The 19,191-nt window shown below is 42.9% G+C and overlaps 1 protein-coding gene and 1 non-coding gene across 3 annotated transcripts in view; one reads left to right on the top strand and one right to left on the bottom strand.

The window, feature by feature from the left end:
* Positions 1–19,191, top strand: part of GADL1 (glutamate decarboxylase like 1) — a 247,677-nt gene that overhangs the window by 149,566 nt on the left and 78,920 nt on the right. For both annotated transcript variants that reach the window (XM_004704047.4, XM_045297571.1), the window contains exon 14: positions 11,824–11,913. In XM_004704047.4, coding sequence (XP_004704104.1) covers positions 11,824–11,913 — 90 coding nt within the window. The remainder of the gene's footprint in view (positions 1–11,823; positions 11,914–19,191) is intronic.
* Positions 157–289, bottom strand: LOC115872126. The gene has a single exon (XR_004047666.1). It is a non-coding gene; the product is annotated as a small nucleolar RNA SNORA66 (small nucleolar RNA).

Raw genomic sequence — 19,191 nt, forward strand, 5'->3', positions numbered from 1 at the left:
GTTGACACAATAACTAACTCAGTCAGCCTTCTGTCAATAAATATTTTATCTATGAGAACTATTTGGCCTGAGAGCAGCTTCCTAAATGATATTCAAATATTGCTATTTATTAGAGTTTTTGTATGGTATCTACCTTTGCTTTCTCTTTTTTTTTTTCACTGCAGTAGGAAAGAATGGGCTACCTCAGTAGTCCCTGAGGCTAAGCCATTACTATCCCCACAATTACTTTAGCAAACCTGGTTCCCCTTGCTTCTGCAACATCATGGAGAGCTAGTGATCGAGTTTGCAACATTTGCTTCTTTTCTATGAATTCATTCTGTCTGAGGAAATAAAGTGTAATAAGATTTTGAATTTCATATATGATAACTTTCAGGTTCACTAGTCTCTTCTTGTTAATGAGCATCTTCTTTGGATTATTTAAATATAACCATAATATATACTTAAGGGAGAGAGAACCAATATTCAGTTGGATCCTGAATTGAAATGGTGAGATTTTCTGTTTGTGAAAAAGCAAAGTTGATAATTACAAATCTGTATGTGTGTGTGTATATTATATAGATAGATTTCAAAAAGTTTGTGGAAATTGGAATTAAAAGACAGTGGAATTCTTCCATGAGCTTACATGGCTTCAGACAAGTTCTCTGTGCAATACACATATCTTGGTATCATTAAGATGTCTTAAATATATATGATACATTTTGTCTCATCATGATCAGGCTGCTATTGTCTCATACATGATCAGGGTGCTATCATACATGATCAGTGTGCTAACCTCACTCAAGTGCACAACTTTCTATATCATTTAAATGTTACAACAAATTTAGGGGACGGTGTCCCATACAAAGCAGCAGTGTTCAGTTGGCCAAGCATTGGAGGGAATATGGGCAGGCTCTCAAAGGTAAACCAAGGGAGGGAAGACCTTTAACTGCACCCTCAAGGAAGGAAGAAACTGCCTGAAGTCCACAGCCTGCGGAACAGGACCGTGGAACAACCATTGGTGTGACAGCGACTTCAGTTGGCGTTTCACATGCTTCTCACATTTTTAGCAAACATCTTGACCTCAGCAAGCTTTGACCACAAAGGGCACAAAAAGCCTTGCACAACTGTCAGCTAAGTCAAAGGACCGATCACTCATCCATCTTTTACCCAAGATCACATGCAATAAAAATGACTTTTTTGGAATGGACCGTACCTGGGGGCTGAGTCTTACATTTGTAGCTACAATCCAAAGGGCAGAGCTTAATTCTAACAGTGGCTCCCAAGAGGATGTGTGGGGGCAGCTCGCAAGGTGATGGACATTCCTTGTTTCGGATTCCCAAGGAGTCATCTTGACAATTTCTCAAAGGACACAGGGTGATCATGGGGATTTCTGAGGAAGCAGTCTCAGGAAAGTGGGACACTCATTGGTGACTCAAGGGTCAGGAGAAGGGCACCGAGGATTCTTGTTCTTCATCACAGCAGTGCAGGTGCTCAATCCTGGAGTCCAGCAACGCCGTCCTATGAGCCTTTCATTGGAAAACCATACTCCATCCACCAGGCAGCCCTGATCTTCTCCCTTCAGACTTTTTATCCCCCTACCCCCACCCCAATCAAACAACCTTTCAAAGGAAGACAGTTCAAGTCCTTAAAGAACGCCTAAACCACAGTGTTTTGAGTGTGTAAATCAAAGAGTACAGCAGTTTTCTATTTTTTGGCAGAGGGGAGGAAACAGCCCCATTTTGCAGTGCATGCACCAAGATAGAGGATGTGTTTAGAAACAGTAGCTTCACATTTGGTATTTTTGTTTAATACGGGTTGCCATGATTTTATAGCAATACATTTTGACTCTGTGTGAGTGTGTGTGTGTGTGTGTGTGTCCCTCGCAGGTTAGCAGAGGGCAGTGAAAGTGTTAAATGAGACATTGAAAACAGTAAATGAATACAGCACAACAGAGCATCCAGTTCTTGAATACCTTTTCCTGAAAGGAGCAAAGATAATGCATATCTTCTTGCAGATGATTGAAAGTTATCATTTCAAATGAATTCTGCATTATTCATAGACCCCTGAAAAATAATATCTCCATTTTTCTGTGTTGGATCTAAGATCCAATAGATGTTTTCCTAGAGGTATATTCATTCTTATGCTATCATGCACATATTTTATTTTGATCTCTTGGGAGAGCCCTAATTATTCCATTTTTTGGTTGTTGGTTTCCTCTTCCTGAGTTCTACATTAGGGAGAGTTATTTAGGTTTTGTAGACTTTTACAGTTTTAAAGGATCGTCAAGGGCAGTTAGTCAAGCTTCCTGCCAATGCAAGTCATTTCTTCTTATAGCACTTGTGATAGGAGATCCGTTTCTGCTTAATGCTTCCTCTATCAAATAATTCACTAGTTCATTTCTCTTCTAGGTAGTTCTAATTATCCATGTGCTAGTAGTTATTGAATTTTACTATTAATATATGTCAAGCCTACTGTGCTTTATCTTCCATAGTTAACTTACTATGTTATTTTACTAGATTACAACAACCTTTTAATTACTAAATCTAATGCACATTCTTTAATCTTCGTTTTGTTGGATTGCTACAGCTTGTTATTTTGTTCCCCACTCGCTTATTCTTGGAACTTTCTCCTCTTTTGTGTCTTTGACTTTTGCTTCTGCTTCCTTACCTAGCGATTTTTGACTTTTTTCCTCCTCAGCCTCCATGCAAAGGTCTCTCCCTTTCTATCGTGTTAGTTCTTCCTTACTCCTTTCCTACCTTTGGTCCTTTATTTCATCCATCTAGTCTTCCCGAGATATTTTCTCCACAGCTACAGCTTTGCCATCACTTATCTTAATGTGTATCCTCAACCCTGACTTGTCTTCCAAAATCTAATCCTTGCATATTGTCATCTATCCTTCCACCAAACTCACTGTGATCGCATCGATTGCAACACATAGCAACCCTATAGGACAGAGGAGAACAGCCCCGACAGGTTCCTGTGGCTGTAAATCTTTACGGGAGCAGAAAACCTCTTTCTGACCTTGTGGTTCGCAGCCCAGTGTGTCAAACATGACACCACCAGGCTTCCCTTAGCAGTCCAGACACCTATCCAGAGCTGCTCCATCTACGGTCCTCTTTTGGATCCTTGGAACTATGAGGTCGCCAAGTCCACGCCCTTCACATCATCTCAACTCCCTACTGTCTCCTTCCCCCAGGTGCACTCTGGGGGCTTGCTCTTCTCCACCCTCAAAGTTACTGCCTCTGTGCAGACTCCCTCACTCAGACCGGCCCTGTCTCCTCGTGGGTCTCCTCCCTGCACTCCTGCTCCCTCCCCACTCACCCTTCTCACTTCTACGAGACTGGTCTTTCTACACGAAAGCTGTCCTCGAAGTGGAAGCTGGCCAGTGCCCCCAGCCCCCATTGCCCAACTTCCAAGCATGGCAGATGAAGAAGCTCTTTATGAAATGTCTCTCATCGCCACGTTCATCTCTAACTCGCTTCCGTCTACCCTGTCCTCTAGTGGTTCCAAGTATTTTCCACCCCCCTGAACACACTGCCTTCTACATGGAATACACTCTTCCTTTTGCTAGGGATATTCCTGTCATTATAAGAAACTGCCTATTTTGTAATGTTCATTCCACTCCAGTGTAGCAGCCGATGACCAGTTTCCCTGCTAATTTCTGGGTCACTGGAGCAAGTGTATAACTACCCACTCATTTGAACTGATAGGGTCCATACAGAACAAAGTAGAACTACCCCACGGGGCTTCAAAACTGTAATCCTTAAAGATACAGACTGTCACATCTTTTCTGCCAGAAACCTACTGCCAGGTTCAAACCACTGACTTCTGGATTAGTAGCCTAGCACTAAACCCTGTGCCACCAGGGCACCCGAGAATAAGTCTATTGTCATTTCCTCATCCTTGACCAAAAAAGTAAACCCATTATGGTTGAGTTATCCAAAGACCATGTGTCCAAGAGTCAAGCTGACTTTCATAGGGTTATCTTGGCGATAAGTCTAGAACACAGCAAATGTTGCTAGTAAAGTGGAACAGTTTGATTCCCAGGCTTTGGACACATTTTTGCTGATTCCCGTCAAATAAGACAGTGAGGAACTGATCTCGTGAAATGTTTCCAGTCTTCCAGATCGCAGTGAGGTGGGGAGACCCAGGGGTCAGTGGTGACCCAGTGGGCTACAAGCTACAAAAGCAGCAGTTTGAGACCACCAACTGTTCCACAGGAGAAAGAAAAGGCTTTCTCCTCTCCTAAGGAGTGGACAGTCTCAGACACTCACAAGGGTGGGTCTTCCTGCTCCTCCATGCTCGTTAGTACTTGGTCTTGACTCAAGGGCAGTGAGATTGGTTGGGTTGGTGGCAGCCTGGTGATTTCTTAGGCTGATAACTGCAAGGTCAGCCGTTTGAAACCACCAGCTGCTCTGTGGGAGAAAGATGAGGCTTTCTTCTCCTCTAGAGAGGCTCAGAAACCTACAGGAAGAAATCTCTTTCTATAATATAACACCAAAGAAACTTGAAGGGTAGAAGTGTCTATCAACTGTATGCCACATAGGGTTCTATATACCGGAAATGCTTTGTGTCATTACTCATGAGAAGAAGAAAAAAAGCCCTATGAGTCAGATAAGATCAATTCTATTGCATCGATTTGGGAGCTGAGCTTAGAAAACTTGACAGTGGTCCAAACTAAGAATTTGTGAAGCTGAAATTTAAATTTACATCCATGTTATTTTAAATTCCAGACCACTGGGCTATTTCAATAGTCCTACCAAATAAAGTGAATGATGCAAGGATCATCAAAAGAAGATGGAGAGAATACACAGAGTCACTGTACCAAAAAAAAAAAAAAATAAGAATGGGGATTCCCAAACACTCCATCGTGCTCATAAGGAACCTGTTCATGGATCAAGAGGCAGTGGTTCAAACAGAACAAGGGAATACTGCAGGCTTTAAAATCAGGAAAGATGCGAGTCAGAGTTGTATCCTGTCATCACCCTTGTTCAATTTGTATATTGAGCAGATCATCAGAGAAACCGGCTTGTATGGAGAAGAGTGTGGTGTCAGGACTGGAGGAAGGCTTACTAACAACCTGAGAGACGCAGGTGACACAACCTTGCTATCTGGCTTACTGAAGGTGAGCAGGACTTGAAGGCCTTGCTGATGAAGATCAAGGACTGCAGCCTTCAGTCCGGATTAGAACTCGATGGAAAGAAGACCCAATCCTCACAAGTGGCCCAACAGGGAACGTCATGATCTGTGGAGAAAAGATGGACGTTGTGGAGGATTTTGCCTTGCTTAGCTTCACAATCAATTATCATGGATGCTGCAGTCAAGAGACCAAAAGACCGGGTGCACTGGGTAAATCTGCTGTACACATCCGCTTTAGAATATTAAAAGGCAAGGCAAGGGTATTATTTTGAGGACTAAGGCGTGCTTGACCCAAGCCATGGTGCTTTCAGTCACCTCATACACATGTGAAAGTTGGGCACTGAATAAGGATGACTGAAGAAAGATCTACACATTCGAATTGGGGTGGTGGAGAAGAATTGGGAAAGAGCTGTGGACTGGTGAATGGACCAAACATTGGTCTTGCCACTCGGTAAGGCTGGGGTGCTCCTTAGAGGCATGGATGGTGAGACTTCATCTTACATATTTTGGACATGTGGTCAGGAGAGACCAGTCCCTGGAGAAGGACAGCATGCTTGGTAAAGCAGAGAGGCAGCGGACGAGAAGAAGGTTCTTGACAAGGTGGATTGACTCGGTGGTGGCAATGATGGGCTCAGGCACGGGAACACTTGTGAGGATGGTGCAGGACGAGGCAGTGCTCTGTTCTGTGGTGTGTGGGTGTCTAGGAGTCAGAACCAGCTCAATGGTACCTGAGACCACCACCACCACCACCAAACATTTTATAACAATGAACTTGGATGACAATAAAATCTACTTCACCAATTTCCCCCACTCTGGATACGTATATGACTGATTCACTTGACTCCATGTGCTAGGCAGTCACGCAAGCTCAATGTATATGGAAAGGTGGGCGGCACTATACAGGTCCGACAGAGGATCTTTCTACATGTCTATTTACAGAAGATACAAATATATGCTGGAAAACAGGAGCGCATTCAGGGGGTATTATTATAAAAGGTCTTAGTTAACCAAACCCCTGGAAGCATAGGCTTATCGTCTTGGGGAACAGCGAGCTCAATTGGCTTATCAGAGTCCATACAGAAAGTGTTCTGCAGCTTATTTGGGTGAGCTGGGGTCTTACAAGTTTGTGAGCGGCCATGTAAGGTGCAATTGTTGGCCCCTGTCCATCCAAAGCAAAATGGAGTAAAGAAAATCAGTTATTCCACAGGACTAATGATCCACAGGAGCCCCACCCTCAATGACCCTGAAGTCAGAAGAATTAGATGGTACCTAGATCCCACCACCCATGTCTCCAAAAGGGATCATCATAGAAGGTCCTAAAAAGGGTAGGAGAAAATGTGAAACAAACTCAAACTCATTAAAAGCCAAACAGAAATTTCAGCTGATGGGTTGGTTAGAGACCAGTGGAAAGTCTTCATCCAAATCATTTAAGGGGAACAGTAATTTGAAAACCATCCCTTCTAATCTGATGGATAGTAGTTACCTAGGGACCAAGTTCACCAGGCAGGAAGGAACAGGAAAGAGAGACTAAAGGAAATGGAAAACACAGGAAGAGGGATGAGTACTGTCAGCCTATGGGGATTACAATAAATGGTACTGTAACCCTATGGGGATTACAATAAATGGTATGAACAAAATGTGTATGAACTCTTTCATGGAAAACTGATTTTTTCTGTAAGCTGGCACCCGAGTCACAACAAACTATTTAAAAAATACATAACACGACCATTTAAAATGACTATCCTTTGGATCTGATGACACTATAAACAGATCAATTTCTTCTATCATGACTCTGTTTTAGAGAATGCCAGCTACTTCCTTATGAGGTTGACTGGCTTCTTTCCCAAGTGATCTCTTATCATTTGCTTGATAATCCTTCTTAGAATTGAAATCAAATCCCCTGCTTTAATTCTCGGAATATGTCTGCGTTTTATTTTTCTACTTGAAACCCAGGAGCGACTATAGGCAGCTTTTCTTAATGGTACTTCACTGCTTACCCGTGAATTCTTAAATATTATGACAGTGCTCTTAATGCTGTGGTTTGTTTTGTATCCTTAACTATCACATGTCTTGTCTAGACATTTGGATTCTTTTTTATAGCTTCCCAATAGGACTGGTGTTTAGGGAACAGAGACTGCATGTGTTAGGACAGTAAGATGCCAGGACAGCTCTCCTATACGTAGAGGACTAAAAGTACGATCAGTGGCAATGTGAATTGTTCTTTTCTGTAATGCCTCAGTGAGGTGATACCTCTTGAAGAAAGGCACTATATAAAATGCCACCCATAGAGGCAGAGACGGGGAAACTTGAATGTGTTCTTGGTGAACATTCAAAAGGATGTGTTTTCATCCCTGGCTGTAATTTTACAAATGACCAGAGTGAAGGCATCCACCAGGAGCACCAGCCACTTTCTCCCAATGTGACAGAGTGGTAGAGAAGCTTCACGGGTTTTCAAATGGCATCATACGGAAGACACGTCATGCTACAAGAGGATTTGGGGGGGAGGGGGGTTGGATCACAGATATATCACTTCTAAAATTTCTAAAAAGAAACTTCCTAAAGGAAGTAAAAATTTAAAGTTATCCCAAAGCCCTAGGTCTTCGCTTTGAAACTATGCAGCATCTAAGGTCAGGTAACGCTCTTGCAAAATAGCTCCAAATGTTGACATCAAATTGACTGGATAAATAGACAGATCTAGCTCAATAGATCTATCCAGCTCCAAGCAGGTGGCAAAAGCCCCCCAGTCATTTGATGTGGGGAAACAGAGCAACATTCAAGGAGGCGGCAGAAAGATAGGATTGCCTTTTAATAGGGAAAGAAATCCCAATACAAGGGTCACAGGTTCAGAGGGCAGCTATCACCCTACCACTGGATGGAGCACCAGAGCAAGAGAACACCGCAGCCCAGAACAGCCGAGAACCTCTTTGGAGAAAGTGGGACTGTGTATCACTGCACGGTCTAGATGTTCCCTGAGGTGATGCACTGGTGGAACTTGCTGGAAATCCAAGTGACGGATGTCGCGTCCACAGGGAAATGTCATGCAAAGGACTCACTGCAAGCTAACCCTGATGAGGATGTTAGGAAAGTGTCCCTATGTGGCAGGATTCCCTCAGGAAGCCTTCTGAGGCCTGGCACGTCACCTGCTGATCCGCTGCTGCCGCGAGGCCACCGGAGAGAGGAGTACTGGCAGAAACTGCTGGGGAGACCACTTGTTCCTGGCACCCACTGCCTCAAAGGAGGAGACCCAGAAGGGGAGTACACCAGAACCTGGGAGAGATGGATGCCCCACCTTCCTCCTCCAGTGTTCCTCCAGCGCCCTCTGCTGACCAAGTCCACCATTAGACCAACTGGCCCTGAGAGCCAGTTAGAGACCAACTGGTTCCACAAAAAGGTGGGGGTGCAACTGAGAGATTATAAACTGATAAATGACCTAGTGTCAGGGAAAAAGTTTAATGTAAAGACACCGATTCTTGGAATCTGGGGACAAATGAGTAGTATCTTTTTCTTCTACTTCCTAATCAATCAGTTACATTATTGTAGACGATTTATTTACATGAAAGTATCAAAGGGTATTAAAGGCCAGTACATTAGTATCCTCAAACAAACAAACAAACAAACAAACAAACAAACGAAAGCTGAAAGCTCAATGCTGACTCCATTCTGACTGTTGGTGACCCCTCAGGGCAGAGCAGCATTGCCCCCCTCCCCACCCTCAGGCCAATGGCCACACCTCTCCCAAGGGAAATTACTGGTGGTTTTTAGATTGGCAACCTTGAAATTTGCAGTCAATGCTGTAACCACTGCCTGACCATAGCTCCTCGCTCTAATCTCAAACCAACCTGTGCACATCCACAGCCAGCTCATTTTGGCTCAGAGCCATCCAGAGGACAAAGTAGAATTGCCCCCGGTGGCTTTCTGAGGCTGTTCAGTGGAACCCCGGACCTCAACCGCTAATCCGTACCAGAAGGAGCATCATCGTTTCCCATGAGAAAGAACTGAAAACGGATTGATCCGTTCTCGGCCACCAAGTTTTTACCTTAACCTTGCCTTTCTATACAAAACATTACACAGAAATTTCAAAGTAATCAAGTTCAGAGTGCAATAATATAATTTAAATCAGAAACACTGCATTAAAAAAGTGTTTAACAACTGCAGTATGTCCCATACCTTGGATTGATGAGGCTCTGGAGCTGTGGACACGGATGTGGAGAGGAGGCATGGAGAGAGGCATTGTTCAGAAGGAGAATCTCCTTCCATCAAATCAATATGGTAGCTGCTTTTCAGGAGTTTTTCCCCTTCTTTGTCTTTTTTCACCAGGACCTGGCTGGCTTTCTCTAAAAAAAAAAAAAAAATCTAATGTGGTCTGCTGTTGGCGTTTCCTTAACTGTTTTCTAAAAGGGTTTACTAAATGATCATCAATAATATCAATAACAACCAGTTCCTTATCATGATGATTCAAAAAAACTCTTTCTCAGGACTTGTTTTTATCTAAAAACTACAAAAAGCCACAAAAACTAAGAAAATGATAGCAAAACGCTTGGAACACAGCTGCAAAAGTTTTAAACAACACATACTAACAACGCCAACTAGCACCGAGTGACCGAAACATGAACTGCTTTTGTTTACGAAAATCGCGTGCGTCAGGTCGGATTCCGATGTTTTGTTCGAGCTCTGATGCAAAGTTTTCTCGACATTTCACGTGGAAACCCAATTATGTTGAGTACTGATGGGGTTGAGTCCTGGGGTTCTACGGTACCTATTTACAGGAGTAGAAAAAACCTGATCTGTCGCCACTAGGGCTCCTTCCGGAACACCCCCACCCCCACCCCCTCAAAACAAACCAAACTCACTGCCATTCAGTCAATTCTGCTTCGTGGCCACCTTCTAAGCGAGGATAGAAGTGCTCCCATGGGTTTCTCAGACTGTAACTTTTTACCGGAGCAGAGAGCCTCATCTTTATCCTGAGGAGCAGCTGGTGGTTTTGAACTGCTGACCTTGAGGCTACCAGCCCAGAGAATCACATGTTAGGCAATCAGACCTTTCCATTCTACCCTGGGGGAACCCAAACAAGCCAGGTCCCCGTGAATACTGAATAGACTTGTCAACGAGTATTGTGCTTTCAGGACGGATATCTGTAGAACTGAATTGAATTATATTGTCCTCTACTGTGAACTATTTGACATTTTGAGGATGCGCAGGTGTTTTATTTCTGTCTTGGGAAATACAATAAGTGTGTTACAAATTTCACAGGGGAAAAGATGATCAGATCAAGAACGTATCTTGTTGAGCTGAGAATGTTTCTGGACACTCACGTGTGATTTAAAATCCAGTAAAATCGGAACTCCACTTATGCCAGCCTTGATTTTAAGATACGAGATGACAGCTTTCTGAAATACTTTGAAATGTTAGTCTTGTGCTGACGCATAATGGTGGTGGCTATTGAGAACTATAACACTGGTTATTACTTACGCAGTGAGTTTGTGGTGGAAAATGAAAATCCTTTCAAACACCTTCCATGCTTAGCATCAAATCAAGTGGGTGCTGCGTGAGGCGGTGTGATCCACACTCTGTTCTGATTGCAACTCGTGAGTTTAATGTGTGGACCCCCCAGCACACTGACCCAAATCACCTGGTTGCTACGCCTTGTGGTTATAGGACTCCTTAGGCTTTGTTCACACGAGGAAGGGACTTTCTAACCCTGGAAAGTGTCGCAGTCTCAAAAGCCCTCAGGGCAGTTCCAGCTTGTGTTTTAGGGTCGCTCTGAGTCAGAATGGACTTCGTGGCAGTGAGTGCGTTTGGATGGTTTTGTCCACTGAGGAGCGAGTGTGATGGAGAAAATGTCCTTGTCCTGTCACAAAGGCTGGTCAAATGCCTATTGTAGATGGTTACTTCATACTTGGCTAAATCGTGTCTGACAGAAATACAGAGCATTGAGGAAAATGCCTGTACTGAGGCCACTTAATTTAGACCACAGAGATTCCGCATTGACCTTGCACTAGCCACTTCAGAATCAGTCCGCGTGAGTCAATTCGTGACTACCAAGATTGGCGTCTTACCTGTGATAGACTTAATTAGACTCCGGGCATTCTGAGGGCAAGGCCTAGGAAGGCACACCTGAGCTGATTAGCAGCCTTACTGATGTTTAAAAACCAGAACTATCTTCCTTTTTGTTGTTGTTAATTTTGCAAAGCAATATTGACCAGAGTCATAGGATGGCCAATGAATGAAACTCAAGTAGGCCATGCTTCTGTCAACACACAAACACTCTGAGATTTTGCCTGCGTCAGGGGTAGTGAACTGACACCGAACCATTGCAAACTCATGGTTGTGGAAGCAGTCTCTCCAAGTTCAGGCTGGCAGGGAGGAGATCAGGGCTTCTTGGGTACATGAGTAGCAAGCATTAATTGATGGTCCTATCTGGTTTGAGTACATTCCAAATTTCAATCTATTTTCTACTATCTGTGTGTCCGTTCTTAAACAGAGGGAAGAGCATCCCGTAGATGTCGACAATGGTGAAGGGAATTCCTCCTCACTAGATTGTTGTCAGCTGAAGGGCAGGGAGTCTCAAACAAGGCATGCATGTTCTGTCAGACTCTGATTTGTTGTCAAAGAGACATGCATGCTAACACTTGAAGAAACCAGCAGAAAGACAAATGTAATCTTAATTGCCTTGTAGACAAAATAACTTTCTGTCTTACTCCTCAGCCTGAATATGCCAATATTTGCTTTTGGTACATTCCACCAAGCCTCAGAGAAATGGAAGAAGGACCTGAATTCTGGGCAAAACTTCATTTGGTAAGTAACAGGCTAATTGCGCTTTTCTTTCATATGGTACGCATGAAATGCCAATTGTAGTGGATTATGTAAATAATTCTATTAGCAGGCCCGACTAGGACTCTTTGAAAGCCTTGAGAGACAGTTCCCAGTATATTAAAACAAAACAAAACAATGGAATGTCAGCAAGTTGGAAACACTGTTCTTGCTGAACAAATGAACACAGAGCGAGATTCAAAATAATGGTGCTTTGTTATTGCAGAACTTATTGAAAGTTCTAAGGGCCAGAGGACTTGAGAACATGTGGTCTGATAATAGGATACAAGGTGACTGTTCAGTGATGGACAACTTCTTCTTTCAGCTCTGCCCATGGGTCTCTGTGGCTGTGGGCACACCTCGCTTGGTATACTCTTTTGAAAGCTTAATTAAGATGGCCTGTGAGTGTGAGATCTTCGCCTTACACCCTCACAGAGTCCCGCATCGGATGCCCAAGGGGCTCGATAAAAGATCAATGGGAGGCCAGCGGTGTGTTTCAACGGTTGGGTTGAACACCGTGTGCTTCAAAGAGAGTCTCCACACAGAACTGGCGAGAACTGATAACTCACAGTGAGGAGCAGGCCAGGCTCCAGGGACTTTAGTGTCTCATCCGAACTTCCCCGGGCCTTGCCATTTAAAATCCATATTTCTAGGAGATTTGCATAAGAGGAAACATTTGTGAGTCAACCCTCCCTAATCTCAGGAATTTCTGGCAAGGGAGGGTTCTGTGGTCCTGATACAGAGAGCGAGAAGTCACAACACGTTGGTACCCTCAAAGTAAGACAATCACCTCTCACTTGATCTCCCATCTCAAGGCAAGAACAGCTGCATACCCTGGCGACTAAACATTCTGACCCGCAAATGTGTCCCCATCCTCTCTGGGGAAATCAGTGACAGGGTATTAACCGTTTTTATAGGCGAGAGCCTTTCTTCTTTTCCTTTTGAAGTAAAGGAAAAGATTCCCACTCCAGCAAGCAGCAAACATTGATGGACATGCTCAGTGTGCTATGCCTTGAAGATCCAGACATCAAAAGGACTTTGTTCCTACCCTTCAAGTGCTTGTAGGGAAGACCACAATATTGGGGGGGAGGGCAGTCCCAAAGTAGCTAGTCAGTGCCTGATGGCTGTCACCTGCTATCAAGCTGGACCTTGACTTCATGCTCAGTGCCTGGTGTTGAACCATCCCCTTGATGGGTTTGGGAATCAAACCATGGCAAGACTGGGCTTTCATTGGCTACTTTTTGGAAGTACATAGTCAGGTTGTCTTATTTCCTGATCAATCTTCATTTCAGACAGTGGTTCTCAACCTTTCCAAGGCTGCAACCCTTTAAGACAGTTTCTCATGTTGTGGTGACCCCCGCCCCCCCGAACCATAAAATTATTTTTGTTGCTACTTCATCACTGTCATTTTGCTACTGTTATGAATTAGGCGACTCCTGTGAAAGGGTCGTTCGACCCCCCCAAAGGGGTTGAGAACCACTGATTAAGAGCCCCACTAAAGCATGTTAGCTTCCACCTACAGACAGGCAGCAGCTACGCAGGGAGTACATTTGCCCAGAATCAAAACGTAAGCCTCTTGCACGGAAGGCAAGATTTCTACCACTGCCCATTGAGTGCAGACAGGAAGGTCAACACTTTTCAGTGAAAGTAAAGGAAAAGACTAAAACCCTCAAAACTCACTGCCCTTGAGTCAATGCCGACTCCTGGGGACCCCCTGTGAGTTTCTGAGACAATAACTGTTTAAGGGAGTAGAAAGTCCCGTCTTTCTCTCACAGAGGTGCTGGTGGTTTTGAACTGGCAGCCATGTGGATCACAGCCCAACTCGTAACCACTACACCACCGCCAAGCCTACCCCATATGTCAAGTACAGAGGAAACACTGGGGCTGAATATTGACCAGGAAGTAGGTGCCGGTCAGATGAAAGTGTAGACTAGTGGATTCTGAAAAGAATAACATGTAGACTGAGAGGCACAAACAGGGGTAGTGTGATTTGAAGAACACAGGCACATACAAGGCAGGGGGAGGAGGTGAGGTGAGAGAAGCAGGTAGTGGTGGGGCGAGGGGGGCAGAGTTTGTGCCACAGCTTCATTGGAAGGAGGAAGACAGACGGTGACCTCATCTGGAAGATTGTCCTTTTAACCCCAGGTCGTTTTCTGTTTCTTTATGGGCCATTGAACTTTCTGCATTGTCACATGATAGCACGCCAATACAGAAAACAGTCTTCCTCATATCACACCTGAGAACAAGTCTCGAAACTGGGGAGAAGCGGGTGGTAAATTCTGTGCCCTGTCTAGACAAGCCCTTCACTCACCATTTCCAGAAGTTACCATCTCCCTTGGGATTCATCTGGTATTTTTGCCACACAACGCAAATAGAAAAGAGTTTAAGAACACAGCTCCAAGGAGCAGGAACCATAACACGAACTGGATGGTACGAACATTTAATGGTGGGGCTCCTAAGAACATTAATTTTGTTTTTCACTTTGAATATTTCTGATGATATGTTTTTTTAATTTATTTTTGGTGGGGTCAGGGGGAAACTGCTGGGAGTTGGGAATGGAAGAGTTATCAGCTTTCTCACAGAGCTAGCAATAACTTTTCTATAGTTAAGCAAAGCTACCGAACTGGGATATTTGCGATTCGCTGGCTTGGTGGTGCTGCACACACATGAATCAGTGTCACCTGGATCGTCCTCTGATGCTCACGGATGTGTTTGACCCAGTCTTTCTTCACTAAAGATGTGTTTATCTACTCCCAGGAAATGAGGGACTTAACTGGGACACAGGAAGCCAAAATAAGATCATTCTGAATATAATATCCTTTTCGATGCCTTACCTGGGCATGGGAAACAAATTGGGACATTTTCATCCATTCCCAGTCTTTTACCAACAGTCATACCTCCCTTATGGAAATGCTTTTTCTGACATTTAGAAAGGGTTGCTACTTCCTTTGTCTAATATCACACTAGTTTCACTGTTGTGGCTGCTTCTGATTAGTAGATGGATATCATGCTAGCAAATTATTGTTGATTCTTAATGTCCTTTTTACATCCTCTTTCTGTTTGTGGGTATGTGTGTATGGATTAGCAAGGGGGAGGGAAGCATATGTGATATCTATAGTTGATCGATGTAGTTTTATGCCTACCGAAGTATGAGAATGCAAGTATTTGATTTATAACCTGAAGTGCACTTACAGCACACTTGAAATATATTTGGGGTTTATCTTGGATGGAGAATCATGAACAAATAAATAAACCAAATAGGACTTTGTCCTTCCAATTCAGACTGGTGTCAGGCTGAGCTGTCAGATTTCTGAATCAGCAGTGTAATAACTCTTCTTTTTGGCAGCAGGTGGGAAAAGGGATTATGTGGTAATGGATCTGGAGAGAGCATATATGCATCAATGCTATTCACTAAAGTGAAGCCCATAGAAATAATGACTTACCTACACCCATAATTTTGTGGAAGGCATTATCAGATGTGTGCTATGAAATACATTAGCAATAAAGGTATATATGTTTAGAGAGAGATTTTAGTTTATGAAGGCTGGGACATGATCATATTAGAAGGCATGGCAATATTAGACATCACATTTGTAATCACACTGAATGAAATCCTTAATATATAGGGAATGCTGCCGATGCAAATAACAGGAACAAGGTGGTACTGGTGACCTATTTTTAAACAATGGTGTACAATGGTTAGTAAAGTTCTGAAGAAAGCATTCTTTCCTCCTTGTATTTGTCAGTGAAAACCTTTGTGTTCACTAAACTGGTCACAGAATAGTATGTACAACAGACTTATGTACCAGGGTTGGATAATTACAACTAGGCCTTGTACCCCATACATTTTCAAGCAAAAGCCAAGCAAAAGGAGGATCCGTTCTTCATTGCGCAAGACTGCTCAGTCCATAGTAGGGCAGCCTGCATCTCTAGTCTGTATGCCATTGGTACCCCCCAAACACTGTGGCAACCAAAAACATCTCCCTTTTTCCAAATGCTCCCTCGATGGGTAGAACCCTGTTGAGAAACACTGGCTCCCAGAAGAAGATGGTGTCTAATCTGCTGGCATTCAGAATCGTTATCTCTGTGCAGTGCTTCTCTGACTCTACTTATTGGGACTTCCAGGGTTAAGTTAGACCTTTAAACGAACCAAACCGGGCCAGAGGAGATTAGCTGAATCTTCTGCTCATTAGGAAACACTTAGGAATGAAGGGTAGTGGGTGCTTTTCATTAATCAAACTGGCAAAGTACTAACATTTTTAATGCTTGTACCTAGATTGGGTGAACATACCAGTGTCTCATCTAAGTTTCTCCTGGACATAGATACATTGTTCAAATTGTCTGAAGAGCAACTTGTCCAAACATACCTGAGTCATAATTTTGCATATATTTTCTTCCAAGAACTCCATGTCCAGAACACTATCCTTTGGAAACAGTTATGGAATTGTGGGGAGTAGAAGCTATTTGGAAGTTGACAGCTCTGCTATTATTTTACATGGCACACACACACAGAGACCCAAGTAGAAGAACCTAAATATACAGCTATAGGGAATTGGTTAAATTTAAGGATATAATTTGTCTGCAAACTTATGGGGAACAGATCATTAAAATGATATTGTAAAGTAATATACTTATATTCTTAATTTAAAAGGGGACTGTAAAGAAGCCATTATAGATTGATATTAATTTAAAACAATATGTTTGCTTATATATAAGTATTTATACCCCACACCCATTATATACCCATATATTATATGCCCATACCCACTGCTACTGAGTCCATTATGACTATAACAACCCTGTATATACCAGGTTTCTGAGATGAGACTATAAACCTTAACAGGAGCAGACAACCTTGCCTTTCTTCTGTGGATCACCTAGTAGGGTTGAACTGCCAACCTTGAGTTTAACTGTCCAATGGATACCAACAATGCCTCCATGGCTCCTTACCTTTATCAAAGACAGGCTCAAATATTTTTCATACTCTACCTAACTAAAAGATGATTCATCCTAAAAGTAATTCTTCTTGAAATAGTCCCACCCCCCACCACACATACCCAGAAGTTGATTTGAGCATAATAGATGTCTTAAAAATTGGAAATATGTAGATTTTCCTGAAAAATTATTAAAGCCTATGTAAAGGAATGACTACATTGTGCAATAAATACCACATTCATCTAATGATATGTATGGGACATATCTTCTCAGACAGAAGTCTAAGGTGCTTTCAATGGAAAAAGCTTCAAAGTGAAAAAATAAACCATAGAGACTGCATCTTAATTTACAGCATTGATGACAGCTTCACTACAGACTAAATTATTCTGAACATTTCTCAAAAGGCATTCATATTTAATTTAAATTAATTTTAAATTAAGCATAACTCAAGTCAAAGTTTTATTTTCTTCTGACATCTGGAGCATTTTATATGCACATAAAATAATGTGTATACATGTTTGGATAAGAAACTAAAGATAGGCACCCAAGTATATTTAGAGCTGGACCTGTAGGTGATTTTTTTCCCCTTTCTTTGGTATTTCTTTGAAATTTCTAAATGGTCTAGAGTTACTGTATTTATTGCTTTGTGGACTTAATAGCAATAATAAAACAAAATACAACACAGTGGATTGAATTAAGCCATAGAGTCCTTTGAATAGCTTTCCAGACAATAGCCACACAGGCTTTGACCACATACTCCTAACCATTAAAAAATGGAGAATCACCCTCAAAGGGGAGTTTATTGTTTTGAAATGATCTGCATGTACCACTTTACAACTCATAGGATGCGCATTTGAAAAATATGCGAATGTTTTCCTCTAGGGAGTAATTTTCTACCTTTACTTATTAGGAGAGATTGTGATCTTTTTTTCTTGTACCAAAGGAATTGTCTTCTCTGCAGATCATGATGACACAGTGTTCAAACATGTAGTTTGCCAACTCTTGTCTTTCCTGACTTACTCCCAATATGTTATAGAATTTGCCATCCTTTCCCGTCTCTCTGTCTCCTTACGAAAGTGGTTTCCAGTTCCCAGGCATTGCCCCTGAGGATTTAGAGCATATTCTCAAACCAGCTTCCTTGCGGTCCCGGCAGCCTTCCACCTGTGTGGATTCATCGCTTTTAAATTCCAGGCAGCACAGCATCTGAAGCCATGCCACAGGGCGCAGACATTATGGGCCAAGACGTTGAGGCGAAGACCGCAAAGGTACGCCGGGAAGCTCAAGACCCAGGGGGAGTCATAGAAAACGCCATCTGCTTGCCTCGTTCAGGATGCTCAGGCAGAAGATGGCCCCCTCAGCGCGACACTCCATACTTAATTCTGCATCAGGCCATTGAAATTTCCCTTCTTAGAAGTAATTAACAAGCTGTCTTCTTGTACTCATGCAGGATCATATCAACTTTACTTTATTGCTGACCGGCAGATTTGTGCCGAGCGTTAGTCATTTATAACAACAGGCTCCTTTCTCCTCTACCGTAGAGGAGAGATAAATCTGTTACAATTGACTTGATCGGTTGGTTGTTTTGTTGCTTAGTTGGTGATATCACTTGATAGGCTGGTCTAAATATCCGTGAGAGAATTCACTGTTCTTCTTGCCGGTTTCCTGGTTGGCAGCACTTAAAGGTGAGGCTGCATCATCTGGGTCGGGTGACAGGCTTCAGAGGAGGCCTCCCGGGAAAGACACCCAAACAGGCCCCTTCTTAGGAAGTTAGGCAGGGACTCACTGCCCCTGAGTCTCTGGGTGACACAAATAGTTAAGCCTTTGGCAATTCACTAAAAGGTTGGCAGTTCAAAATCACCCAGAAGCAACTCAGAAGAAAGATCTGGCAATCTATTTCCACAAAATCAGCCACTGCAATCCTAAGGTAGCCCAGGTCTTCTCTGACATGCCAGGGGGCGGCTTGCCAGGAGTCAGAGGTCACTAGATGGTAACTGGTAACCAGGTAGGTGTTTAGGTTTCGTTTTGCTTTCTTGTTCTTTGCTGTGTTTATTTCCTTTTTTTGGATGTACTGAATTTCTTAAATATTTAAAACTGACACAAATATATAGATAGAAACCCTGAGACTGGTGTTAATGTAGGTCATATTTTCAGGTGTTGCATGTGTGTGAGTTCATTAAAAAATTTGAAAAATTCTGTATGTTCTTGAAGATTCCAAATTACTCTGATCATCATGTGCATCATCATCAACATCTCCAACCTGACTTGTATTTTGGTTTTGAACTAAAACCACCTGGCTCTTTTGTGGTGCACTTATGTGTTTTCTAATGA

This window comes from Echinops telfairi, unplaced genomic scaffold (genome assembly GCF_000313985.2).
Source record: "Echinops telfairi isolate 266 unplaced genomic scaffold, ASM31398v2 ScPeMD7_7420;HRSCAF=8458, whole genome shotgun sequence".
NCBI classification, from domain to species: Eukaryota; Metazoa; Chordata; class Mammalia; order Afrosoricida; family Tenrecidae; genus Echinops; species Echinops telfairi.